Raw genomic sequence first — 26,970 nt, forward strand, 5'->3', positions numbered from 1 at the left:
CGTAACCTGTTTTCCCCCAGCATATAGTCGTTCTCGTAGTTAGCAACCTTTGCAATCGATCAAGTCCGCCATTCTGTCAGTTCACAGGTCTGACGATTTCGAATCTCGGATTGGGTGGACACAAATGAGAGCAAGTGAGAGAAAATCAGGAGCATTCGCTGAAGCAACAATTTTGAATATCAGAGAAGATGAAGAAAGAATCGAGATATTCAATAATGGATCTGTTCATGAAGCGAGACACAACACGGTAATGCCCCAGAAACTATGGAACTTGAAGACATTGTGAACACCTAAGAGCGATATCACTAATATATATATCTGTGTTACTTCTATCCCACTCTGAGAAACAAGTTCTGGGAAGTGTTATTTCATTGAAGAGACTCCGATAGAAGTGATCCGAAGGTTGCTGTGAAGTATATAATGTCTGCCGCAGTTTCGGAGGGTGCGGGGCTGCAAATCGCTGCTTTGCAATTCAAGGATTGATATTCCTTCAATGCAGATGTCGGGTTAGCGGTTCCCGAAACAGCATCAAGTTAGCCAAATATCCAACATCGTAAGTGTTTAAAATACCATATCATATTTTCAATTGGTATGAGGGAGCGCTAACGATGGACCGCAGAAGAAACCGCAGCAAGCTGGCGCTCAAAAAGTTAATTCGTGAATCTCGATATATCCAACAATTTGATACTGCATCACTGGAAATGAGTTTTTATCGCCATTCCCAAAGTTGAGAGCACTCTTTTTCATGGAAGGTGAGGTTTGTTCTTGCAATGACAAGCTCCGGCTGGCTCCTTCCACCGAACCAACCAGCAGCATGATGTGGAATCGGCCCGAGAGCGAACCAAATTAAACCCAAATATCGGGCCGTGGCCGATTTCCGAATGCCCGACCATAACACCTATCCGGTCGCTGGCAACGTAGCGGTTATATTTTCGGGTCTGCTCAACTCCCATGGGAACAACGTGGAGATATGACAGGATAGGTTGCTCTCGTCTCTTTTATGCAATTCTCTTGCAGCAAAAGCAGATTTTGTTCTCTCGGGGAACCGTGTTCCATTCCGAGGTTCGGTCGTCCTAATTACGGGGAAGCAAACCCCTCTAAGCAAACTCTCAGTCATCAATTTGGCTAAAGAGAGCCAAGAGAAATAAGACGGTGTGGTCGAGTGGTAAGACGTCACGTTGTGGCCGTGCCAGCCTGGGTTCGATTCCCAGCACCGTCAAATTGAATCTTGCCTTTGTATTTGTGCTTTTACTTTTTAGCTTTCCAGTTTTATCACCTTATTTCACCCACTTCTTGCATGCCTTCGTCACTACTTGCAAGTAAACACTGATTCACACGTGTAGCTTTTACAACTTCTCACTAAAATAAACATCCATGGATAATCTCTCCTACGCACTCGTTGCCCAGCGTGGAGATTTAAATCACGTGATATTCATATGAATAACTTTTTTCTGGGCCTTGGCATCAAACTCATCTCTCAACTTTTTAAGCCGACGCAACAGATAGTTATACATGAAGCTCATCAACTGGGTCAATCATGTACGATTGACTTGTCACTCTTCGCCGAATATACCTATGTAGTGTCTCTTTTTACTTTACTACTATCTCCTTATATTTGTCCCCGATTACATTTGCCAAATGTTCTACCGCCGCTGCAGAACAAGTCTCCTCCCTCGTCTCCCCTTCCAACTACCAAACCCTGAGTCTGTCCAAGCATCACGATGCACAGTTTTCCTTCCTTACAAAAACCAGACTCTCCGAGCATACAGCACATCGATCACCGATGTTTCCACGCCCTTTCCGTCATCCTCCGCTCCATCAATCACCCTCCCAGGAGCAGCTCATCCTCCTCCTGCATCCCCGGAGTCCAAGAAAGATGCGCCGCCGCGTGTGATCAGTGGTACGCCTGCCGGCACGAAATTGAAGGGACTGAATTATATGAAAAATCAACCAGAAGTTTTTGCATTGGAGGACGATGAGTATCCCGATTGGCTATGGTCCCTTCTGGATGATGCAAAGGCAAAGTCAAACACGGACGGAGGAGTTGATACGTCGAGTAAGTTTTTTTGTTATGTCTAAAATATAAACCACGTAGATAAGTATTGCCTACAACACTTCAATTTTAAAAAAAATCTTAACCATGAAGATAGCCATGAATAAAAAGAAACTTCGTCATGAAAAGAGAATGGCAGACAGTACCGCTTCCGAACCACGCAATATCCCACTACATGAACAAGCCGTCGATATCACTCCAGCCGATGCAGTGGCTCAATCTCCAGGATCTCTTGAACTTGCCTCCTCTAGTGCTGAGACGCGCGCACAAATTACGAAGAGCGCAAGAGCTGCCCGAAGAAAGGCCATCAAGGAAGCCAATTACCTTCAAGGAATGTAAAAGCGGGGGCGACATGAGCACCAGCATTCATCAATTGTATTTCTGTCTATCTTGGGACAACAGCTGTTGATTCACAAGCTCTGGGTGATGATATCAGTTGCTGGAGGAAATTCCAATGCGTGCTACAGCCTGTATACGGAAGTAGATGAGAAGGGAAGGGAGAATCAATCGCATTTTCATGGGTGATTTTCAAGATTAGGATATGTCTGTCCTAAAATCATAAGATGTATAAAGTCTTCTGTCAACTCAATGGGTGCCAGATGTTGATTTTCTCGCTTATTTTGTTTGTGATAATTGATGGGTTTTGTTGTTGTGTACTGGGAAATGGGTAAAGCGTTTCTTTTTTTAAGCCATTTCTGTTACACTGAAATCTGTATTATAGGAGAGGAGAATTTATTTAGTTTTTCGTTTTATGTCGTTTTAAGTTAACCATGTTCATTTCTCTAGCTATGGCAGTGTTATTCAGATGTAGTACACGGATAATATGGAAAGAAACTATAAATGTCTCCATATCTATTGAAATTAGAAAAGGAAGTAAAAATGTCAATTGGGACAGCAGTTTTATTTGGGGTATCGCAAGTGAGAGAAATGCGGACAGGGAACATCAGCACGCAGTTGACAAGAACTCAAAGAGTAAGGGAAAGGCATTTCGTTGACAAGTACATGGATTAAAACTAAGGTAAAAAAAAAAAAAAAAAAAAAAAAAAAAAAAAAAGAAGGCAAAAGCAAAAGGATCAAATGAAAATATTTATCACAGAAACTATTTTCCATTGGATCCTTTATTGCCTCTTTTTCTCTTCTATTGCGTGCGACCCTTGTTCTGTCTTGAAAGTCGCAGATGAGCTTATCAACCCACTTTGCTGAAGAAGTTTCCACGTGCACCATAGATATGAAATACCAAAACCTGATGCCCCGATCAAAACATTTATCACAACCCATAAATCCGGTTTCCCCGCTGGTGTAGGGACAAACGCCTCAAGAAAGTGCCATGTTATCATAGCCAAGTAATAAGCCAAATGCAACAACTTCGTTAGAACATGCAAATTTCTAGAACTCTGCGTAGATTCGGCAGATACCGATTTATTGCGATATAAATCTAGTGACGTGGGCGGGAGGCCGAGTAAATATGCCCACATCATGGTAAGTACGAAGTAGGGCACTCGTAGTTGATCTCGCCGTAGGAGTGGGAACAGAGTCCACACGCCAAGCATGTTAGCCCAGCCAACCCAGGCTCGTGTCTCCTTGCCTAGGCCACCATCACTGCCCAGGAGTAGGGTCATGGGAAGGAGTGGTAAAAGGACGCTCTTTTCATGGACTTGGAATGAGCAAAGGAAAAATCCCCATGCTGTGCTTGATAGAGCTAATGGGAGGAGTGCGGGTCGAGGGAATAGACCAATTAATGCGCAGGAGGGGATGATCGATAAAAGGGTTGCACCAAGAGAGGCGCGTTGGAGTATGCTTGAGGGAAATCTGTTTAGTTTGTAAAATGTGTGAATTGTGCACCATACGTTAGCCACCTTGTCCTCGAACAGGCCTCGCGCAAATGGAAATATGCGGTGGATAGATTGACAAAGCTGAAGAACCGGAGGGAAAATCCATGAGGATTCGTCCAATTTCACTGGCAAGCTCTGAAGAAGTGGCGGACTGGGAAGTGGACGCTCAATGCCGAGGTAGTTATCATAGAGGGGAGCAACTATAAGAGGGGCAAAGAGCAGTGCGAAGGTGAGTATGGTAATGAAAGCGATGCTGAATAATCGACCGATTCTAACACGAGGTGAAAAGCAGGCACCAAGCATGAAGGCAAATATCGTGGGGGCAAAGTACAATGCCATTTGCTTGAAGCATAGGGCTGACACAAAGAACAAACAGGCCCAGAGCATCCGGCCGGCGAACATACTCTCTGATGCTGCAACCACTAACCCTAACATAACGGTATTGAACTGAAAATGTCCATGATCGACCAGAATGGTAGCGGGTTGCATCAGGATAGCAACAAGAACAACAGAGGAAGCCCACACGTGGATTCCTAGAACTCGAGAGTATCTCCGGAGAAAGATTACAATAGCAGGGACATAGACGAGATATTCAGAGACCAGGACTGTTGCACGCATGTAAACCTTAAGCAACGGCCCCTCCATCCCGCGAGACTTGTCAAGAGCAAACCATGACGGGTCAATGATCGAACCGCTATCTAACATCAGTTTCAGACCGGAGATGTCTTGGTGGGTTTGCGCGACTTACATCTTCCCCAAGAACCAACTGTGGTACGCGGTCAGAGGAGGGTAATCCAAACCCCACCATTGCAGGTCGTAGAAGTACCATAACGATATGGGGAGGTGAGCCGTAATTTCCATCCAATGTCGCTGCGCTTCAAAATCACCGTACATCGGGGGAGTATTTTGACCTGTGGAAATGCCCATTGTTAGCTGCTGATCCATTTGAGGAATTTGAGTGGCGATTTAGATCCCACCAGAGTATCCCCATAGACTTGTTGACCAGCGAAACAGCCCAACAACCATCAGAATTAGAGGCAAAACGACCCATTGTGATATGCCAGCACGCGCAGGCCACAGGAACGATACGAGTGGAAAAGCAGGAGAAGGGTTGCTTGAGTCCGCGTTGACAATCAGATCAATGTTAGAATGGGCTGATAGCAATCTTCTCTTCTTGCGGGGACGATGCGAAGGAAACGGTGTTGTTGGGGTCCCCATTGTGCCAATTGGTGAGGACCATATCGTAGGATTACGGGTTTGAAGAGCCGATATCACCGATGATAAGCCAAAACCCTCTTCGCGGTTTGAAACTTGGATCTTCAGGGTGTGGTAACTTCGTATCACCCGATTTGCTGCGAAGATTTGCGGGACAGAAGGTACTCCTAGGTACCTCTCCGGTGTGGGTCCTGAGCTAGAATTTACGCGCTAGCCTTCTTCTGTTCTAGTGTAAAGTTATACCCAGGCCAATGGATTTCTGTATCAGAATGGATCCAATCTCAGGGGCTGGCTGTTTATGAATTCGCTTTAATTTCACGATAGAATTTCTGGTTTGCTCAGGTATCACGCAGCAGCTTTTGCCTATGAATACATTCCTGGCGGCGGAATTCTTCACTACTGGAAAGCATCTTAAAATCCGGTGGAGTTCACCACTTCTTGCCAATTGCAAAGTCAGATGGTTTCTGAGATCCGGCATTACGACTTCATCTCTGCCCTATGTCGTGCTGGTGGCCCCGCATCAGCGTCTTATTAGTGATCAAGGTCTTCCTGAGCCTAAATAGTAAAACAGTCAATTGCAAATGCAGTAGGTTTTTGGATTCATGCCGGTCCGCAGGTTGAAAGGTCAGCGCATAACTATTGTGCAATGCATGGCCTAGGTCGATGAGACTACCAGAAGGGATACATATCCCATGGATGACTTTTGCTTCATCACTATGCGTTAAATAGCCAGGACATTCTGTGGTTTTGATTGTGGTGGACAACAAACATTCCCCTTGCACACAGCTCTCTGTATGAAGCGAGAAACAAGGTTGCTGAGTCTCCCCAGATCATCATCTTAGGCCAACAAGAGCCAACGAAGAATCAATGGGCCTTAATAACAGAAGTGGGATCAATTCCCCGGTAACTATATGAAAGAATAGTGACAAATTCCGGCGCTCTGCCTCTCAAGATTCCCCTTTGGTTGAACTGGTGCGCAAAGTTGGCTGCAACGAATTTCTCTGTAAGCGCTAACCCGCTAAAGGTCTAGCGCATGATTAACCGAAAGCGGTGAACAGTTTCTCAGCCGCCAGCCGCTTATTTTTCTGTTCATTAAATTAATTTTTATTGCAGAGCGGTTTTCCGCTTTTTTCTTCCTTCCCTCTCACATTACATTACATTTTTTTTTTTTTCACCCCTTCTATCACTACCCTAACCTTCTGGAACCAAGATCACTGAGGGCTTTTTATCTGTGAATTCTAGAGCGATAAAGACTGGCTCAAGCGCTATCTTTCTCTCTCTTTTTCACACTTCCTAGTAGACTTGCTGCAAGAACATACCTGTGGGCTTTTCTAAGGCTTTTCTGAGCACTGAGGGCTGTGGGCTTCTTGAAATCTGCGAATTTATCTGTGGGGCTTTCTTGTGGTTTCTATAGACAGTGCACGCTATTGTCTGCCTGTCAACTGTGGGCTTGAGACTGTTCCCCTGTGGATTACTGAGTGTTAATTGCGTTGGCTTATCGAGAAGATTTTTGCAGTCTTATCTCGAGCTAAATAGCGTATAACAGCGATCTGATTGTTGTTTATTCATTTCTGTTCTACTGAGGGCTTGAATTGTCAGAAAGACAAATCAAATTCGCATCGTGGGTTCTGGGGGTTCTTTTCAGAGATTGCCGCACATATTTGTCCCAACACTGTTTGAGGTGAAATTTATACACTGTGAGAACCCTTTCTTTCCTCCTTTACTGTCCAGTTGGCCTTTTTATTATGGAGCTTTAGCATAGAGGGTTCTAACCTTCTCTGGATAAAGATGTCGAAAACCAAATCATCAACGAAGGCTGGAAAGGTGGAAGTCAAAGACCTGTCCAAAGTAAAGAACGCCGCCGTGAAAAAGCCATCTGCAACTCCAAAATTGAGCAAGGATTTGGCCAAGAAGGCTGTCAAGGTAGACAAGAAGCCTAAGAAGAAAGCTCCCACACCTCCATCGGAATCCGAAGATGAAAGCGAGGAAAGCGAGGAAAGCGAGGAAAGCGAGAGCGCCGAATCTTCTGGCAGCGAAAGCGAGAGCGAAAGTGAGGCAGAGGAGAAGCCTGCTGTCGCCAAACCCGCCACAAAGGCCACCAAGGCTGCCAAACCCGAGTCTGAATCGGGATCCGAATCCGAATCCGAATCCGAATCCGAATCGGCGTCCGAGTCTGAATCCGATGAATCAGCTTCATCTGAAGATGAGAAATCTACCAAGAACGTTGGGAAAGTTAATACAAGTGAGAGCGAGGAATCTGAATCTGAATCCGAAGCTGACTCTGATTCTGATTCTGACTCTGAAGAATCTGTAGCTGAAGAAAAAAAACCAGCTGCTAAAGCGGTAGCAAAGGTGAGCCTTCACAAATTCCGCCATGATTAAAGTACCTCATTAACTTATTCTACAGGAGTCAACTACTGAAGAGTCTGATTCGGAAAGCGACGAGGAGTCTCCGGAGGGTTCATCTGATGAGTCGTCTGAGGATTCCGAGAAAGAGGAGAGCGCTAAGACTGAAACGCCAGCTTTCAAATCCCAGAAGCGCAAAGCTGAGGACGAGGAGGAGGTCGTGGCCCCCAAGAAGACTAGGGTGGAACCAACCGAAGGTGGAAATCTTTTCATTGGTAACCTGTCATGGAATGTCGACGAAGAGTGGCTCCGATCCGAGTTCGAAGAATTCGGTGAACTCGCTGGAGTGCGCATTGTGACCGATCGTGATTCTGGCAGATCGAAAGGGTGGGCGATCTACCTATTCAAGACACGAAACAACTATTGTAACTAACGTGAGGCTCCCTCTAGGTTCGGCTACGTTGAGTTCACCAACGCTGAGGATGCCGTCAAAGCACACGCAGCCAAGAAAGATACAGAGCTCGACGGACGTAAACTCAACGTGGACTTCGCCAACGCCCGTTCAAATGCTGCCCCCAGAGATCGTGCTCAATCTCGTGCTCAAAACTTCGGCGACCAAAAGAGCCCCGAGAGCGACACTTTGTTCATCGGCAACATTGCCTTCAGCGCGGACGAAAGCATGATCTCTGAGACATTTGCGGAGTATGGATCTATTCTTGGTGTTCGTCTTCCAACTGATCCCGAGTCTGGCCGTCCCAAGGGCTTTGGCTATGTGCAGTTCTCATCCATCGATGAGGCTCGTTCCGCTTTCGAGTCTCTTAATGGTTCGGAACTTGCAGGTCGTGCTATGCGACTAGATTTCAGCACACCGCGCCAAAATTCTGGAGATCGTGGCGGTTTTGGAGGCCGTGGTGGCGGCAGTCGTGGTGGTGGACGAGGTGGTCCTCGCGGTGGCCGTGGTGGTGGTCGCGGTGGTGCCCCTCGTGGAGGCCGTGGTGGCAGCACAAACCGTGGTGGATTTGGCGACTACAAGGGCAAGAAGACGACTTTTGATTAGGTCAACCTAAGATACGATACCCGTTTTGGTTAGCTTTTTATGTTTTTGGATCTTCAATGACCATTAATAGGGCGCCGTGGACTCTTTGCTTGTAGGTAATGTATTATCCTATCTCTTGTGTTTTTTATATGTTTTTTGATTTATCATTGCTCCCTTGTTCTTTTGTTTATCCTAAAAGTTTTGTTTGTTCCATGCCAGAGCAGTTCCTCCAGCTAGTTTAAGTAAACCCAATTCGAGTTGACATAGTAAACTACGAATAAAATTGTATTCATATTCTTCGTCTCATGCCTTGTTGCTCTGTAAAGTTTGTTGAGGCATATGCGGGTTAGCGTTAGCCGTTGGCTGCATGTGATTTTACATAATGTAGATATCTAACTATAACTAACTAGGTTAGTCAGCTAGCAAATTAGGTAACTAGCTCTTCATTTATAGTTAGTTAACTAGTTAGTTAACAACAAAAGATTGACTCATTCTACAGATTATAATTTAATATATATATAGATTTTTTCAATAAAATTTTTTAATTTTTTTTAACTTAGTTAAAAATATAAATTTACTCAAATTATACAAAGCTGATAATTAAGTATATAATATTTAAATACTGAAAATATCTTTAAATTTTAATAGAAATTATTATAAATTTAAAGCTATTTTTTATTACCTTTGCTGCATATTTTAAATGGCATTCTCACAACTTAACTTGATTATAGAAAAGATTGAAAGTGTTTTATTTTAACTCTCTACTTCGTACGGGGTACCTGAAGTTGAGTTAATTGTGACAAATAACTATTTGTAGATGCAACATTTTTTAGGAAGCGGGGTATATCACCTGATTTCCCTGCCCAATCGGCAACGAAGCTGAGCCTATGTCTGGTTTCTACCACGCCCAAGCCACCCACTAAGTGCACGCAGCCCCTCAACCACTGACAAGAGGTCTTAATGCCTCAGATCTGTCGACAAACACCACGCACTGCGTCATTGCCTGCATTGGCCCAATCCCGTTTCGGTTCCAAGCCCCTATCAACGCCCTCTCAACGTCTTCTCATCTGCATCCTCGATCTTCTTCTGTCTTCATCCTCATCCTCGTAAGGCTCGTCCTTTGCACACATTTTTTGTCTCCTTGTTTCTGGTTTTCGACGAGAGTGACAGGTTTGCGTAGTTAAGTCTTTAATTGCTGAAGTGCATACACACCCTCTGACATATAGTTACCCCCCCTCACCTTTAACCAACTCATACATATCAGCATCCCCTGTTTTCAGGTATCAGCTGATGACCACCACGAGGCTCTGTGTACTTCTTCTTCTCCCGCTCCCATGTGCAGACAGCCCAATTTCCTCGCAATCAAGCGGTTCTTTTCTTTTTTGTCTTTAGTTTCACTTTAACCTCTTTCTCCGTTTCCCCAACGAAACCTTGACAGTTTCACGGAGTTGTGAATCTTTATCAGAGCCGTAGTTCCGGACCTCGGCTCACTGCTACACCTGTTCGCTCGGAGTCGTCGGGCCAGACAATATTATTGAAGTGGGATACGAAACCAACACACTTTCCACATCTCAAATTGCCCCGATTTCCCTCTGGTGGATAGATACTCCACCCTGACTTCATTGATATATCATCCCTGCCCGAAAGTTCCGACAGCTACAATGCAGCCAAACCATCTTGATCCGCCTTGCCCTGTTCATGACGGAAACCAGGAACGAAGACACCATACCTCCCGGGATGCCACCGCAGCATCACGAGAAACAGTTATGCGATCACGAAACGTGTCTGGTGGACAACACACCAGGTCGGAAGGTACGTGAGCAGTTAACCACCCGTGGCAATCTCTGAACAACGAGGGGTAAACCGGTCAGATTGAGTATCAAGCATGCATATTGATCGCCAACCTTTTCCCTGTTGCATTTCTTTTGGCGTTTTCGGTCCGCCTTGTTTCGTACGCCATGTACTCATTTAGCTATTACACAGATTCTTGGATTGAAGTTGCGTCGCAACCATCCTCCTCCTCCCTATCCTCAACTGCTACAAACGATGATATCATCACAACAGGCCTTCGGGTACGACAACATCGACATTGTAGGGCTCCACGTCGTAGCGCAGTCCCCAATAGTATGAACGGTCAATACTCCAACCGTTCGCCCAGCGTTCCAGGAAGTAGTCAAGACGAATATGAGGAGAGCGATAGCGATTCAGATCGTGTGCTGAGTGGTTCAAATGAAGATGTTGCTGCTCGATCTCGTGGAGATGCAGTGTTTCTTCACGGTAACTCGTCAGCCTCTGACGCTGCGTTTTCCAGCGATGAAGATGATAACTCTACGGCTATTGGTGTGAGCCCAAACCCGCCGGCGTTCACTCCTCAGCCAAATGCCTTCTCACATCCTCCTGCCTCTCAGACTCGACGATCTAGAACAACTGCCTTTGTGGCAAATCAAGCTCCATCTTCCTCTAGCTACACAACGGGAACTATAAGAAACTCGCGCTCAAGTTTACGCTCCTCAAGGCATACGCGCCAACAGCAACATTCTCCTTACAATATGATATCCCCGTCCTATCAAGCCGACAATGATGCTGCACTGCGAGCAAGCCTCTCGACTCTTCTATCTTGCGCAGCGGCTGCTCGCGGCTTGTCCAAACACGATACTCATCCTCCAACGACTGAGAGACCTGAGCCTTCTTCATTCCGATTGGTCCCTGAATCTGTTGCTTTGAGAGACGACCCCGGCGAAGAAGCTGCCAGAGCAGCATCTCCCGCTTTAAATAGCGCAACGGGACAGTGTTTCACCCCACGGTCCTCGTCCTCCAAACGTGCCGCATCTCCTGCTACAGGTCGCAAGACAAGGCGAAAAGCAAGCCTACCGCGAAATCGCTCTCCGTCATCAAAGCGATCCCGTCGAGCTGTCGGGCCACAGACCTCATCCATAATCAGCCCCACCGTTATGACTTGGGTCATAAGTGCTGGCGTAGTAGTTCTATTCTCTGCCATCAGCTTCTCGGCTGGATACGTTCTTGGCAGAGAAGTGGGGCACACTGAGGCTGCGCAGGGTCTTGGGAATAACGGGCTTGGTGTATTACTTAATGGGACCTCAGGAGATGGTGGTTTATCAAGTGCCAAGGTGGGAGCAGGCTGTGGAAAAGAGGCAGTCAAAGGTGGATTGAGAAGAATTCGATGGGTTGGAGGTGGCGCGGGGTCTAGCATCAGTGCTTCATAACTAGCAGTCAATCCCTGATGTATCTCGCTCTCAGATAGACTTTGGTAAGCTCATCTGTGGGCCTGTCGATCCTTCCTCCCTCAGGCCCCTGAACCGATTCCACGCTTAATAATCATCTATCCGAATTCACGACTATAGAAAAATGCTGCTTCTGCTCGACTTTTCTCAATGACCATTCCATGTTTCCCAAATTGGAGTCTGGGTTCCCGACTTTAGGAGAAGTGGGATAACAATTCGCTACCGGCGTTCATTTCTACTTTATTTTTGATTTCAATTACTGCTTCTCTTACAGTTTATATTGCTTTGATTTTGGCGGGCGTTCGTTTTGGAAGTTTTGTTTCATTTTAATTTCCTCCCCCCAAACCCCTTTCTCCTTCTGCGGTTTTCATATTCTTATCTTCATTTCAGTTGCATTGCATGATTAAACGTCGTGTGGTATTCTTTTCTATCCCTTAAATATTAGGAAGCGCCTATGGACCGAGGGAGTATTGGCTCTAATATGACATGAATATTCGTTGATCCGAAGGCCCTGGTTTACTTTCATCATTTCCCAGCCAGTATGGAGGAATTTATAAAGACGTAATATAGTATGAAATGCTGATGCGAAGCCAAGGAGATTAGAATAAAATTAACCCAAAATAATGGATATGTACATGACGAAACAAGCACTGTCCCGAATAATATACATACATGATCATCTCCAATCGCCTTGCCCCGGGAAGATAATTGATCAAGCAGCAACGTAAGTGGGAGGGGAGATATAAAGTAATGTAACAACAAAAGTAAACGCCATATATGCACCCAGGGAGATATATTTATAAATCCCAAATCCAATTCCTGCTAATACCCATATACACAAACGGGTAGCCAAGCAGGTATTTCACACAAATATTCCAAGGCACCATCTTCTTTCATATCTTAAACCCATACCCGGCCATGCAACTCTTATACTGCTCGATCAGTGGTCGACATTCCTGTTGTGCAGGGTCGTCTGATTTTGAGAAGAGCATGCAATCGTCCCGGGCGGCTTTTTCAGGTTTGCAGACGCAGCATGGCTATAAATTTTGCTTTCAATTTTACGTTAGATGATATATTGCGTGAAATTTCTAGTATCGGGGTTTGGATTTGGGAAGGGGGAACTAGATATGGGAGGGTAGATAGGCGGAGGCAGAAACCTGGAATGGAATACCTTGGGTTTTGATGATGACGAAGATGTGGATGTGGAGGAATTGAGGGAGGTTGAGTTGTCTAGAGAAGAAATGGGGATTAGTTAGCTCTTCTGCATATTCATTGAGGGCATTCACAGGTGACTCATAAAGAACGGGCGGCAACGGAGTTCGCCCCGGGCTTTGAAAAAGCGTGTTGCAACCTACCAGAAGAAAGAGAAGAGATAGCTGGGGATGACATTTTGTAAATATCGACTTATCCCAGGAAATAGACGAACGGACGGCAATAGATTAAAAGGAATGTGATGAGAAAAGCGCAAGCTTAAGATTTCCGACAACGTAGTTGGGTGTTAATTATTCGATACTTCAATGTTCATTCGTTCTTTTTTTTTTTTTTTTTTTTTTTTTTGATCAGGATTCTGTCTCCGCATTTCTTCGGAGATCGGAATATTAGTGTCGCCGAAGCAACAACCGCCCTCTTGAATCTTAAAAATCCTCCTCCCCCTGGTCACTAAATGAACAAAAGCAGTACTATTTCTTCAACTCGCCTGTCCACGAAGCTATCCACCCATATCCTGTTTCCCTCCGCTAGCCTCCTGGCATACCAATATATACTATCTTCTTAAGGAATCAATTGTTCCAGCCCTGCGACCTTTTGGCTGTTGTCTACTAACTCGACTTTTTACCCTGCCATGGCCCCTACATCCACCCTGTTTGTTATTGGGGTGAAGGGCCAGAAATTTGATTCAAGGAAGGAAATCCTTGAAAAGAAAAGGGGTGTACTTGAAGGAGAGAGGGATCAGCTTGAAAAGAAAAAGAAGGAGAAAGACGCTGAATTGAGGGAAATCGAAGATGACATCATCCTGAAGAACGGTGAAATTAAGCAGATAGATGATGAAATCAATAAGTTGAACGATGATTGCGAAGAAGAAGTTGACAAGCATATCGAACCTCTCATTAAAAGCGACGATATCTTCACCGAAATACATCTTGGGGGCAATTCATACAGTCCTGACACATGCAGGAAACTTGGACTTGTTCTTCGAAAGCAGAAAAACCTAAAAACAATCAAGCTCGACGACATCTTCACTGGTCGCCTACTTCACGAAATCCCCACCGCACTCTACTCCCTCCTCAGACCCCTCCTCGAAGTCAACACACTACAATCAATCGACCTCAGTGATAATGCGTTTGGAGTTAATACCAAAGACCCCATTGTCGAATTCCTGAGAGCGCATCTTCCCTTGCGCCATCTGATCTTGAACAACAATGGCTTGGGCCCAGAGGCAGGAAGATATATTGCAAACGCTCTAACGGAGCTCAGCGAGAGTAAACTTAAGGCACGATCCAACCCCGAAATCAAATATGAAATACCACCCCTTGAAACTATCATCTGCGGGCGAAACAGACTCGAGGCTGGAAGTATGAATGCATGGGCCCATGCCATTAAGGCGCACGGGAAGGGCCTTCGCACAGTCAGGATGAAGCAGAATGGCATTTACTCGAAGGGTATTGTGACACTCCTAAGCATTGGCATTTGTCATGCGCCCGACCTAGAGGTCTTTGATTTGGAAGATAATACTTATGGCAAAGAGGGATCTTCTGCGTTGGCTGAGGTAGTGCTGGGGTTGCCATCACTCCGCGAACTAGGGGTTGATGACTGCGCTCTTACAGGTAAGGGCTGGCTTCGGGTTGCCAAAGCACTGTCCGCCGGCGAAAACAAGAAGCTTGAGATTCTTAAGTTGAAGGGTAACGAGATCAATGGTAGAGGTGTGGGAGCTTTGCTTCATGTTGCCAGGAAGAGCCTTCCCTCCCTTAAGAAGGTTCTCCTTAATGCAAATGCTTTCGATGAGGACAACGACCATATCGTCAAGCTGGTGGAGCTGTTGAAGAGACGCAGGGAGCTACTCGGAAAACTTGATGAGGATGATGAGGCCTGGGGTCTGGATGAACTGGACGAGCTAGAAGGAGAGGAAGAGGAAGAGGAAGGTGAGGAGGATGAAGAAGAAGAGGAAGAGGAAGAGGAATGGGAGTGGGAAAGAGAAGCAGAATCGGACGCCATGGTTGAAGCAAAGGCAGATAAGATACTCAAGGAGGCCGACGAGGCAGAAAACCAACCTGTGGTTGCGGACGTCGATAAAGCCGTGGACAAGCTGGGCGAAAAGTTGAAATCGACAACAATCTAGATTTCGATGAAGCGTCTTATTTTCACTCTGAGCAGCTGGGTTGGAACCGTTTTTATTACCCCTTTTTGGCTGACTAGACATACCCTTATCCCCATATCCCCCAATCAGTTCTTCTTGCTTTGCCCATCCTTGTTTGAAGGCCCCTAATCTAAAGAGATTATGAGAACCATTTTCAATGATGCCCTTGCTATTTTACGGTTGAGTAGCGGGCGCTTGTATGAAGGGATAGTGCATGCTGTTTTTGTATTGCCTTCTTCCTTCTCAATTGTGACTTCCAAAGGTCAGCTTTATGCAGAGTTAGAATTAGAAGCCAGGGATGAAAGTAGCTGATTTTGTTACTTTAACTTATTAGTTGACACGATCAGTGTAAGTTCCCCTTTCTCCCCTTCTCCTCTTCGACGCTCGATAGAGCCGAGATAGCACACCACCCAACCATGACCAGCCCGCAAAGCGTATTTAAGTTTATTATGTGTTAATCGACGGAACCGAGACTCAAACACATTGGCCTTTTTAAGATTGGCTTCAACCATTGGCATTGATGATGTCGAACCCTTCCGTCACATGACTGTTTCCCCCCAATATATAGTCATTCTTCGTAGTTAGCAACCTTTTGCAATCGGTCAGTTTACAGGTATCATATAAAACTATGTGTGAAACATCAAAAAGTTTAAAAAAAAAAAAAAGAGCCAACTGACTCGCGAAGTTAAAATTCATTCATTTATTTTTATTTTATTTATTTTTATTTATTTCTTTATTTTTGAATTCTCTGTTAAGAACAGGGAGGTTTTCCCCGTTCTCTGAAGAAATCATCAACTAATGACATCTTCTCATCAACCAGGATCTGAGCATCCAATTATTCGCGCTCCTTTCAGCCCTCTTCTGCAGGAATGTGATCCTATTCCATCTTTGTAACCCTGCATGTGATAATGCCTTTTCATATTTTATTTCCCCAAGGCAGGCTGCAGTGGAGAGAACCGGACAATTGCCAACGTCACTGTCATTTGCTTTGTTAAGTCTGAACCCATTCTCTATCAAACCAGCAGGGCCAAAACTCTATATTTATACTCATTTTTCTTTGTTATATAGTTACATATCATTCTTTCAATTTACCCCTCAGATACCCGAGAGTTGCAGCTCGCATCACACAAGTGGGGGCACAAAACCGTGCCCCCTCCAATCATTTCCCTGTTTCTTGGTTTTTGACACTGCCTATCAACCTCGCGGACACTCCGAAAAGCCTTCAATCTTTACATGTTGAGCTATTATTAACCATTCATAAACGGCAAAATATAGCCGGGCTATACCATTGGCTTCAAATCCGTTCACTCTGGAGCCATGACCAGCCCGTCATTTCATCTCGTTGACTCTGCCGCCGAGGCGCCTAGTGCGCTCTGGCAAATAGGAGCTAATTTGTGTTCGGGTGTTGTGTCTTTAATATTGCCTACTTTGCTACTTTACTTCTCGCTCTACGCGCTCGTCAAACATCAAATCAAGAAATTCGAAGTTCTTTGCCTACTGGCAAGTATTGGGTTCGTTGGAAGTAGCTGCTTGGTGGTGCTGGAGTGCAATATGGTTAGAAGCATGCAGCTCTTTGTTGGTAAGGGAAATCGGTCTCTTTTCTATCTTCGCGTTCTTTTATACTTGATTTTTACATTCATATTGCATATATCAAGCTTGTTTGCAAAGTGTCAATTACCGAGCCGTTGTGTTTCGTGAGAAACATGGGAAGATCATTTAAAGATATCGATTTTTTTTTTTTTCAAGGGATGAACGGAGATCGAAAAACGTTCGATATTATATGTACCAAAGTGTTACACAATTGCCAAAGTTGAAAACTCTTCTGACCGCAATACAGTTGCCATCGGCGTGATGAAAGCGCTAGACTTGTTCGTGCGGCGCCACAACCCCCCGAAGTATGCGTACAACCCGCAGCCTTCGTACAGTGTTCTTGCTCTTCTGTATCTGACGGAGTTGCGGTACGAATCTTTTACACCAAACCATGCGCGACTCGGCCCTGCACCAGCGCCCAGCCCCTCAAGGGTCCAAAATGAAAGTAGTCATCGCAACGGACGGGGAAGTTCCAACAAATCGAAACATTGGAAGCCGCAATTTTCAGAACGGGTCAATTTTGTCCTACACGGACTAGCCTTTGCCACACTGCAGACGTTATTTCCGCAATCGAACCCAACAGTGGTTGCATTGGAAGTGCTTCTGGCCATATATATCCTTTGGGAATCCATACAGCTTATGCTCCGTTATCACAATAGCCCTCCACTTTTTGGACCACTCTACACAGCAACATCGCTCAGCACGTTCTGGAGCGAAACGTGGCACAGTGCATTTGCCAGCCCCTGTCGCTCGCTCGCATATAACCCAATACGATCTAATCTACCACAGAGATATGGCGTACCGGTGTCGATAGCCAGAGCAGTTGGTGTGATTGCAGCCTTTGGGATGATGGGATTTTTTCATGTGTATGGCCTGAAGCCACTTTTACCATTCGATGCCCTCGCGAGGATCTACGCCTTCTTTCTTTTAAATGGGATTGGGGCAGTGATCGAGGATGCGATCTGGGGCAGGGAAACGCATTGGGGGAAAACGATTCTTGCTTGGGCCTTTGAGTTGATTGTTGCTAGTTGGACGGTTGAGGGGCTGTCGGTGCCACAAGGGTTGAAGAACATCCGGTGGGCCAGTATATGCGATGTTGGGGAAGTGTGAAATTTAGATATATATATATATATATATATATATATATATTTGGTTTTCCCCCTTTCTTTTTTTCTTTTTTGTCAAGCTGGCTGCGATTGTGCCACTGAAATTTGTCGGATTTTTACCCTGGGGTTCATTTATTTATAGATTTTACTTAAATGTTGGTGATTTATAAATAGTCGGAGGAGATGCTTGAGCACAATAATTCGACCATTGCATTTTTTTTTTTATTGCAATATTCGGGAATACACATGGGTTTTAAAATCATCAGCCATCATGGGGCGGTTGAAAGGGCCCCCGCCGCCAAGAGATACTGCTAACCGTTAACTAATTAGTTACATAGTTAACGTTAGCTGCGCATATCTCAAGCCTTTTTTCGACCTCAGTTGGATATTCAGCAGCTGAGCGCTATTTTTATTCCCCGCTTTAAGCAATCTGACCCCACACGATGAGGAGCAAACCAGTCGGACACTAGACGTAATGCGGCCATTTCTCTGTCCCTTGAGTGCGCGCATATATCCACATTCCAACCTCAATCATTTAAATTCTCAGCCGCATTCTGCAACCACTGCCCACTTGGCCATGGTCCGTCGTCCTTCACGACCAGCCATAACATTACTGGTCTATCTGAGGAATCTTCAGGATATAAAATAATTAGCTCTTTTCTTTTACCGCCTTACAAACAAGCTGCACAGAAGGAATCGAACTTCTGAGAGAGAGATGTCTCATACCTCTCTAACTAAAATGGACAGGGGTTACGATCGCTATCGCAGTCCCTGCGGTAGCCATAGTCCCGACAGCCTCCGCTCGGATTGCATTCGTACACATGGTTATAGATGAAATCGGCGGTAGGAAGAACTTGGGAGCAGTGCCCGCAGTATTGGCCCTGTCTGGAACCCTGACGGCATTGGCAGGCCTCGACGCCGGCAACGGTCAGCAGAAGGCTGGAAACGAGTATGTTCATGATGCGGAGCCTCATTGTTTGAGGGTTTAAAGGGAATTTTATTGAAGGCTTTACGTTTCTTGGGATAATTTTGAGATAGAGTGAGATTCGATTTGGAAGATTCTTTTTTAACAATATCCAACTACCGGATGGAAAGGAGTTTATATATAAATCTACTAGAGGACTTTCTCCCACCCTTCCAGAGACACTTCCTATTTACTTCCTTTCCTGGGTTATATTTGGAGAGAAATTGAACAAATAAACAGGAAAACTGATCGGATATATTACGAACCAGCGGCGCTCAGTGGAATGCATGGTCACGATGGCAAGAGAGCTGATGGAGTGGTTGGTGGCGTTGATTGGTAGCTAGTTTCCCTAATTGCATCGCGATAGGATTGTTCCGACATGGGCGCTGATAGATATGCCCTAGAACAAATGATGAAGTCGATCGGGTCTCGTACTATTGATCAAACAAATGCGTTACGAGGACCTCTATGTAATTCAGAGTAGGGCACTCCTTGACAGTGAATTTTTCGAGAGGATTCGAATCTTTATCAGATTGCCACTTTACAGAGAATTAGATCCGAGATTCTAGGACATGAAAAGGAGAGAGAAAAGCCCTTGGCTACTAGAGATCGACTTGCTCCTCTCACCACGCTCCGAGACTTTTAGGATCTTTGGTGGACAAGGAGCCCTGTGATTCTTATCCTTTTTAGGTTCAAAGTCTTATGGAAGCCAGACCCACTAGAAATAATTAATTAATCATCTATCCATGATTGTCCTTCGAATCTCTACCGAACGAACGCATATTCAAGGGGCTCAGGTCCGTGAATTTGATATGTGGACCTACCCTCTAAAGTATCAACTCTGCAAGCCCAAGCTCGCTTACCAGGGAATATGCATAGAGTGCTGGTATGATATAAAACGGCTGAAGTAAATATGGATTTATTGGAAGTTGGTGCACGCCGGTGCCTTTACCCAAGTAGATGCCACCTTAACCGACAAAATTGGACGTACATCTGGTGCCGGTCAACATGGATATGGCGGGCGGGAGACTGCCGTTTGATTGGTAAAGGACGGTGATACAAGGGACAAAAAGGAGATTTCTAATTCGCGAATTGATATAAGCACATGTATTGACGGGATAAGCGTTGGGAATATCAAAAATAAGACGATTGGGGAATATTTATGTTAGAAATATTGACGGTGCAACGGGGTAAATTCTTGCCCCAACTCCCTTGCAAATTTTTTTCAAACAAAAGTAGTCCAACACATTCATAACATGAATGAAAATGGAAAAGAAATGGGGAATCAAAATTAAGAAAATACAAAAAACATCCTACACATCTGATTCCTTTTCCACGTAGCTCGAAGCGCCACCACTCCCTCTCCATTATAGAGTATTAAAAACACTCTGCATCCCCGCAGATCCCGAATCCTCCCTCCTCAAAATATAAGCCCTAACTTCCTGAACCGATAATCCCGTCCCCGGCGCCCCTTGCGCCGTACCCCCAGATGCTCCTGTCCTACTGCTTCCAGAGCAACCTGCATCCCTGCCACCTGTCGCTGTGGTTCCCGCCCGGACCCTCTCTCTCAGTGCTTCGGGACCAACGACAAACAGGCTACCAACTTCCAGTAAGACATCAAGCGCACCACCAACGCCCTTGACGGCATCATCGATGTCCCAGGAACGCAGCAGGTCTGCGTAGCAGGTCATGTCTTTGGTGACCATGAGGCCGCCGGGGCCGTTCACTGGGAAGCGTTTGAAGTGCTCGAGGAGCAAGGTGCGGACCCCCAGGGCTATTTCAGTGAGAAATATTTTAACGTTGGAGCCGCTGGCGGGTAGGGAGGTGAGGATCGTGGTGTGCAGCCAGGTTAGGAATGTGGAAATGGCTGCGCAGGTCTGTGACGAAGTCAGCAATTGAGCTCCTTTAATACATATCCTTATCGACGGCAAACGCGTTTGGCTGTGCGGAAGGAAAAAAGAAAAGAAAAGAAAAGAAAAGTGAAAAACTTACGGGAGTTTGTAACATCTCCAACCACGCAGTGCCACCATCCGCCGCACCTTCCTTCGGGCGAAAATCATTTTTTTTCTGGCCGGAAAGGAGCCGTGAAACCCACGATAAAGTGACGTCCACAGTCTTTTGTTCGATGGAATTGATCTTATCTTCGATGCGGTTCATCATGAGGGCGGTCTTCTTCTCCATGTCCCTTCTAATTGTAATGTTCCCAGCAGCTAGTGGAATAAGTACGGTGTTTATGCATGTTATCATGAGATGAGTGATGCTAATTGCCGCACGCAAATTGCGAAGATATGAAAAGTCCGGCTTCGTCTTGGTGAACTCTTGGCTTGAGCCTGATTCGAGAGCTCCGTCAAGCGCAAGTTCAACATATCCCTCTCCCATCATAGTTAAAAGCATAGTGAGAAGCGCAGAGACATCCTTTGGTATTTCGCTACTAACGCTCAACTCTAGATCTCGTCCAACTCCTTCCGCCAGCCACTTCAGCATTCGTTTCGCAAAGGCGATATTCAAAATGCCGTCTTCCTCTGTGAGCTCGATTTCATGCTGTTTTTGCAAATCTGTATTGTCTTTCAGTCCAGCTACGCGTAGTAACATACTCTTCTGAGTGGGGGTAAAATCTGAGGAATCGAGTCGATTGAGATAGGCGTCTTTGGCAGAGTTGATGAGTTCGCTGCCAGATTTAGCAAGGGATGACATAAAAGTGGTGGTAGCTTTCTTTCGGCGAGTATGGAAGGTTGTGAACTTGAACATCAGTGACGTATAAAGTTCTTCCAGATTTCTCTTCTCTCTTTCAAGGTATGATGAGCCACTAAAGTATGGAATAAAAAGGTCTTCCAATTGCTGGTCCAAAATAAGAGCAGTTTTTGAGGATATGGCTTCTGGATATTCTGTCAATCCATGAGATTTCATATCATCCACTAGACCACTAATATAACTCCGAGCTGTCTGGAGCGATCTTAAGAAGGCCAGAGATGATACACTGTTGGCTTTGTCTAGTACCATCTCTAATCGTTGCTGTATCGACTGCTGGAAAATTCTCTGAAGAAACTTGTCAAGAACCTGCTCATAGTATGGGAATGCTCGTTTTATAATCGTCGATTCCTCCTGAACGACCACCTTAACCTCATCAACAAGTGACTGCAGGCTTGGTTCAATGCCTGGAGGGTCAGCATCGGGATCGGCCAGCCTTTCCCATGTTTCCACGTCACCTCCAATTTCCTCAGTGATGAGCTGGCTGCGGTCAATGAAGAACTGATGTTGATTAACAAATAACCCAACGACACTCGCGCCGCCGTTGAAATCGTATAGTACAGCTGCACAGTCTCGCATGCCATCAAAGTTTGCTTTCCGATAAAAGTCGTCAAACTGTTTAAGCAAATCCTTCTCCAAGGTCTCTGAAAACTTCTCAATAATTTCTCTTGTATTTATTCTTTTCGAAGTAGACGAGCCGTTCGCATCCATCCCAATAATCGTAGGGGTGCCGTTAGTGTCACTCCAGCTTGCCGGGTCCAGACTTTGACTTATCCTGAGCAACTGTCTAGCGATATGGGCAGATCTGACCTTTCCCTCACCGCTCCCCGATCGTCTCAAGTTTTCTAACAGAGATAATTCCCCACGGTTACTGACTTCATCCCAGCACTCGATCAAGAAATGCGCATCCAAAGCCCTCCTTCGCTGGAGATCTAGCTCTTCCAACTTCTTACCCGTTTCAACAGCAACATTGCCATCACCTTCGGCATTTCCTGGTCGTCCATTGAGAGAGCTATCCAACTTCTGAAACGACTCAATGGCCTGAGTCAACTTGAGGCCAAGGGAACTAACATTCTGGGCATGTTGGGCTTCTGCCCTTCTCACAGCAGCGGATAGCTCGTTTTCTCGTAGTTCTAGGTCGCCAGACAACTCGACCATGCGACGCTGGGCATGCTCGAATGTACGGATCAGGGGTTTTGGGTCGAAGGGTTGGCTTCCGCCGGAACCACCAGATCGACGCTGCGATGGGGGGATGGCAGTGTCCGATAGGGATTCGACGAAATCCTTGACGATGAAGTCGCGGCTGGAAAAGGTTTCAAGGGTAAATGCGGGGCCTTTGTTGAAAATGGACCTGGTGGCGGTTGAATGAGCGCTTTGCGAATTCAAGGACGGGTTATCTGTCATGGTGGTAGAGTTTCAAGCGTTGGCGCGCTATCATTGTTCGGAGGAATAGTAGAAAGGCGGTTTAGTCATAATTGAGTAGTTGTGGTAAAACCGCCGGGTAATAATTGAGCTAGACTGTCAAATGTAGTGGGTGTCCGCAGATTTCATATGGCTCTCGTGGTTGTTGTTACAACCGTTGTTCATTTAACTTGCTAACTGTGTGGTGTTGGTGTCGAGATAATTGAACAGCGCCATATTTCCACGTGAGGCTGTTAATGACACCCACAGAAATCTCATCTATCCTCTGCATTTTTTTTTTTTTTTGATTTAATTTGAATAGATTTTCACAGTGAAAATAAGTAACAAAGGGATATATGTTTATCTTTTACCGATATTTGTATTTCTGTGGTGCAGTTCTATACACTACAGGTAAATAGATCTGCCACCAAATTGCAGCCCAAAAACATGATGACGCGAAGGCGACCCTTCATAAACCTCGAGAGTGGACACAAAGAGATATTTGAAAAATCAAGACTCAACGTTTACCAGCTCTCGCACCACTGCATAAAGTAAATTTCTACCAGCACAAAGACAAAACCCATTTCCAACTTGAGATGTGCTAATTTTTCTTTCCTATCTGAAGGACATATGTGTATATATGGATCCGTGGGAACCTGTCCCTGAACAATAGTAACCCGAATATATCAGACATCAGACATTTCTTAATCCCCAAGCCGGCCGAGATATATCGCTTCCAGTCTGCGTCTGCTGGCTCTGCCGGCTCTCGCCCTGCTCATGGCTTTACCTACTACGGGACCGCGTATCCGACGGGACTCGCGCATTGAGACTTCCAGGCTCACACCCGCTGAACGTGAGGAGCTCATCAAGCCCTATCTCCCAGACCCGGCTATCAGAGGTAAACAGAAGTATAAGCAGAAGAAGAAACCTATCCGAACATTTCTGAAGTCGAAACTACACTATCTCGTTTTCTTCTTAATCCATGTCTTCTTCAGCATCTATATCAGGTTTCGCCAGGCCTACCATGCGATTATCGATAGAATCCTGGCAATTCTCTACTACCATCACCGCACCCCGGAGCTGATACACAAGGATGTGCGCGGCCTGAGCCAGTTGCCACAGCATCTGAGTATCGTGCTGACACTGAGGAAGGACGAAGATGGGTTAAATGTGATTATGGACGAGGTGGCGGAGTTGGCGGCATGGAGCTCGTGTGCGGGAATTCCGATGTTGAGTGTATATGAGAAAACAGGTGCGAATTGAAACCCCTTATTTCTTAACTTCCCTGAGAGACGGGCGACTGGTGAAACCACATACTGACACAAGCAACACAGGCATCCTAAAATCCTACATCCCCACCCTCCACAAAATAGTCATAAACAAACTCTCAACCTACTACGGACCCCCAACACACCAACCAACCCTCCGCCTCTTCGCCCCACACCACACCATCTACTCACCAACCCTCTGCCCCTCCTCCTCAAAAGCAAACCAAGCCATCCTCACCCTCCTCCTCCTCTCGTCCACAGACGGCCGCGAAACCCTCGTCGACCTCACCAAAACCTTGGCCGAAATGGCCCAACACGGCAAACTGTCCCCACAAGATATAAGCCCGAAGCTAATCGACGCAGAGATCAGCGAACTGACATCTCCACCCACACCACCACCGACTGATATGTCCGATCCGCACTTCGACGAGAGGAATAGCGTTTCCTCGTCGAGTGGGACGGGGAGTACGCTGATGATGGATTTGCCGCGGTCTTCTTCGGGCAGCACTGTTACGGCGGGTACGGAGAATGACGCAGCTACAGCGGTGTTGATGAAGTCTGATCCGGATCTGTTGATGGTGTTTGGGCCGTACGTGCTGCTGGATGGGTATCCGCCGTGGCAGCTGCGGCTGACGGAGATATATTGTACGGGGAATAAGGGGAGTTTGATCACAGGTGGCGGGGAGGCGGTGGAGTATCAGAAGTTTCTAAAGGGGTTGTGGAGGTTTTCGAAGGCGGAGATGAGGTTTGGGGGGTAGATTGGGGTAGATTGGGTGTTGCCATTTGCTATTCTATTCTTTTTTACTTTGTGTTTTGTTTAGGTTTCTCCCACGTAGAACTCCTACAATTGGGGTTATATATCCTTATCCCGGCACTTGTTTCTTTAACATTTGCATTGGTACATTTGCTTTAATTTATATTAAATTTTGGCATTTAGATCTCAATAATTTGGGAGGACGGCTATACGTTGAGGATCATCTTCCAGGAAAAGAAACGGGCTTTGGTTTTAAGAGTCACGTGTTATCTGAACACTAAGAATTCATCTTTACCTCAGTTTATTTTAGTTATATATTCCTTTATTTTGGCCTTGTCAAGTTTATAGCAGCGATGGACGTACATATAAAGCAACAGGGGCCTAATTCTAGCTCAATGCCAAATTCAAGAAGCATAGCAGGCTCCACTCGGTGGATGTCATTAAACATGCAGCAGGTTGGTGTACTCTAGAACGCAGGAGAATATCGTCTCGTGATGGGGCACTGTATATCTCGCTTGCTAATAAAAGAAATCTCCCGCCATGAAACCATACGAATGTCCAAATAATTAAATAAATAATAATGATGATGATGATAATGATAATGATAATGATAATGATAATGATTTGTATGCCGTTGCCGTCAATCTATCACAAAAAAGGTGAAAAGCAAAAGCTGGGCGCTCTGGTTCCGTCCAAACAGAAGCTTTCACAGGACTGCTGCAGGGGGAAAAAAGAAAGAAAGAAAAAACGAATTAGGATAATCGATTCCCTTCCCAGCCTCCGGAATCAAAGGAGAATTATTCATCTGCAGAATATATACGTGAGTATTCCTTCCACCAAGACATTATTGGAATCGCCCCTCCCATGCCAATTGAACGGCAGCCTAATCACAAGAGGGCAGGGTTTACCAACCGGCTACACAGGCAAGACATCTCACAACCTCTTCTCCACCTTCCGTGACGCCTTCAACTGCACACCATGAACATACTTTTCTCCCTATCCTCTCACTAGTCTGTCCTTCATGTCTGGGCAGGGTGTTGAATGGTGAGGTATATTCTCGCCAATCTGGACCTTTCACCTCATTATCGTCTTTCCTACCGCCTGAATTTGGGTTCAAGGGAGAGTGAGACACGTTGCAATCCATAGACATGCACTCCCGCAGACAGATATAACAAGTTCGTTCCGCACACAGGTCGCAGTTGGCGTAGGCGTCTAGGATGGTGCGTGTCGTTGGGCAGCGATGGCAGATGTGACACGGGGATAGAGTAGAGAGTGATGCGGTCTTATTGGTTTGCGGTTGGGACAATTCTGATACTGGCAGGGGTAGAGTAGTAGGATAGTCTCCATGCATGTTGAATTTCATCCTAGAATGTGGTGGGGACAATTTTGATATTGATGTTGCGGAAGATGCGGGTATGATGTTTTCAATGTCGGTGTTGTAGAAATGATGTTTTTGTGCCATGGGTAGGTCAGTTGAAATGGCATTCCAATCTTGCAATTGCTGGCCTTGCTGGCCTTGCTGTTGCTGCTGTAAAAAACGCCTTCGTTTCATCGGCCCGGGTTGTAAACATGGTCGAATGTGAGGTGCTCTCCTCTCAGGGCAGGGCCAAGCGGCAAATTTAGAAGTTGCAGCGCCCAACGACGATTCTTTCACGAACTGAATGTATCCATCTTTAAATTTCTCTTCGATGTGTTGAGCGTTGCCAGGCATGAAAATGGCGCTGATTTCAGAGAGGAAGGGGATCAGCAGTACGAACAAAAAAGTAGACAACAAGTTGAGAGGCTGACATGACAAGGATTATCAGGGTAGCCTACCATTTACCCATATTGTCATTGATCTGGTTATCCCAATTACCAACGTCTCTCCTTCTTTTTTTCAAGCTTGTAGCATCTGAAAAGTGACGTCCTCTTTGATCATTTAGGGAGAGAATCGTCGAGTAAGAGGGGGAATTTGGGGGTGGGTTGGACATATACATTGCGGGCAAGGAAGACTTAATTGCATAGTAGATGCAGTTATTAGTCTGTACATCTAGCCCAAGAGCAGAGATGGAGGTTGTAGAGGA

General features: G+C 45.6%; 10 protein-coding genes and 1 non-coding gene across 11 annotated transcripts; 7 read left to right on the forward strand and 4 right to left on the reverse strand.

Moving 5' to 3' along the window:
- The first annotated feature begins 1,148 nt into the window (after window positions 1–1,148).
- On the forward strand, window positions 1,149–1,219 carry PAAG_11355. The gene has a single exon. It is a non-coding gene; the product is annotated as a tRNA-His (tRNA).
- Window positions 1,220–1,638: 419 nt separating this feature from the next.
- Window positions 1,639–2,392, forward strand: PAAG_01731 (hypothetical protein; the record flags this gene model as incomplete). Its single annotated transcript, XM_002796677.1, has 2 exons — window positions 1,639–2,056; window positions 2,151–2,392. The coding sequence occupies 2 exons, from the start codon at window positions 1,639–1,641 to the stop codon at window positions 2,390–2,392; spliced, it is 660 nt and encodes a 219-aa protein (XP_002796723.1).
- Window positions 2,393–3,171: 779 nt separating this feature from the next.
- Window positions 3,172–5,578, reverse strand: PAAG_01732 (dolichyl pyrophosphate Man9GlcNAc2 alpha-1,3-glucosyltransferase; the record flags this gene model as incomplete). The annotated part of the gene is made up of 4 exons (XM_015844427.1): window positions 3,172–4,579; window positions 4,634–4,796; window positions 4,863–5,291; window positions 5,344–5,578. 4 exons carry the CDS (start codon window positions 5,576–5,578, stop codon window positions 3,172–3,174), a joined length of 2,235 nt encoding a protein of 744 aa, XP_015701335.1.
- Window positions 5,579–6,888: 1,310 nt separating this feature from the next.
- PAAG_01733 (28 kDa ribonucleoprotein) lies at window positions 6,889–8,503 on the forward strand (the record flags this gene model as incomplete). Its single annotated transcript, XM_015844428.1, has 3 exons — window positions 6,889–7,452; window positions 7,508–7,833; window positions 7,897–8,503. The coding sequence occupies 3 exons, from the start codon at window positions 6,889–6,891 to the stop codon at window positions 8,501–8,503; spliced, it is 1,497 nt and encodes a 498-aa protein (XP_015701336.1).
- A 1,640-nt stretch (window positions 8,504–10,143) lies between these two features.
- Window positions 10,144–11,706, forward strand: PAAG_01734 (hypothetical protein; the record flags this gene model as incomplete). Its single annotated transcript, XM_002796680.1, has 2 exons — window positions 10,144–10,294; window positions 10,466–11,706. 2 exons carry the CDS (start codon window positions 10,144–10,146, stop codon window positions 11,704–11,706), a joined length of 1,392 nt encoding a protein of 463 aa, XP_002796726.1.
- Window positions 11,707–13,564: 1,858 nt separating this feature from the next.
- Window positions 13,565–15,058, forward strand: PAAG_01736 (ran GTPase-activating protein; the record flags this gene model as incomplete). Its single annotated transcript, XM_002796682.1, has 1 exon — window positions 13,565–15,058. The coding sequence occupies one exon, from the start codon at window positions 13,565–13,567 to the stop codon at window positions 15,056–15,058; it is 1,494 nt and encodes a 497-aa protein (XP_002796728.1).
- A 1,335-nt stretch (window positions 15,059–16,393) lies between these two features.
- Window positions 16,394–17,776, forward strand: PAAG_01737 (hypothetical protein; the record flags this gene model as incomplete). Its single annotated transcript, XM_015844429.1, has 2 exons — window positions 16,394–16,655; window positions 16,914–17,776. The coding sequence occupies 2 exons, from the start codon at window positions 16,394–16,396 to the stop codon at window positions 17,774–17,776; spliced, it is 1,125 nt and encodes a 374-aa protein (XP_015701337.1).
- A 523-nt stretch (window positions 17,777–18,299) lies between these two features.
- Window positions 18,300–18,746, reverse strand: PAAG_11356 (hypothetical protein; the record flags this gene model as incomplete). Its single annotated transcript, XM_015847018.1, has 2 exons — window positions 18,300–18,403; window positions 18,527–18,746. The coding sequence occupies 2 exons, from the start codon at window positions 18,744–18,746 to the stop codon at window positions 18,300–18,302; spliced, it is 324 nt and encodes a 107-aa protein (XP_015703440.1).
- A 1,357-nt stretch (window positions 18,747–20,103) lies between these two features.
- On the reverse strand, window positions 20,104–22,888 carry PAAG_01739 (hypothetical protein; the record flags this gene model as incomplete). The annotated part of the gene is made up of 2 exons (XM_002796685.2): window positions 20,104–20,613; window positions 20,729–22,888. The coding sequence occupies 2 exons, from the start codon at window positions 22,886–22,888 to the stop codon at window positions 20,104–20,106; spliced, it is 2,670 nt and encodes an 889-aa protein (XP_002796731.1).
- Window positions 22,889–23,662: 774 nt separating this feature from the next.
- PAAG_01740 (hypothetical protein) lies at window positions 23,663–24,911 on the forward strand (the record flags this gene model as incomplete). The annotated part of the gene is made up of 2 exons (XM_002796686.2): window positions 23,663–24,137; window positions 24,220–24,911. The coding sequence occupies 2 exons, from the start codon at window positions 23,663–23,665 to the stop codon at window positions 24,909–24,911; spliced, it is 1,167 nt and encodes a 388-aa protein (XP_002796732.1).
- Window positions 24,912–25,811: 900 nt separating this feature from the next.
- Window positions 25,812–26,877, reverse strand: PAAG_01741 (hypothetical protein; the record flags this gene model as incomplete). Its single annotated transcript, XM_002796687.2, has 2 exons — window positions 25,812–26,628; window positions 26,723–26,877. 2 exons carry the CDS (start codon window positions 26,875–26,877, stop codon window positions 25,812–25,814), a joined length of 972 nt encoding a protein of 323 aa, XP_002796733.2.
- Between the last annotated feature and the right edge of the window lie 93 nt (window positions 26,878–26,970).

This window comes from Paracoccidioides lutzii (genome assembly GCF_000150705.2).
Source record: "Paracoccidioides lutzii Pb01 unplaced genomic scaffold supercont2.3, whole genome shotgun sequence".
NCBI lineage: Eukaryota > Fungi > Ascomycota > Eurotiomycetes > Onygenales > Ajellomycetaceae > Paracoccidioides > Paracoccidioides lutzii.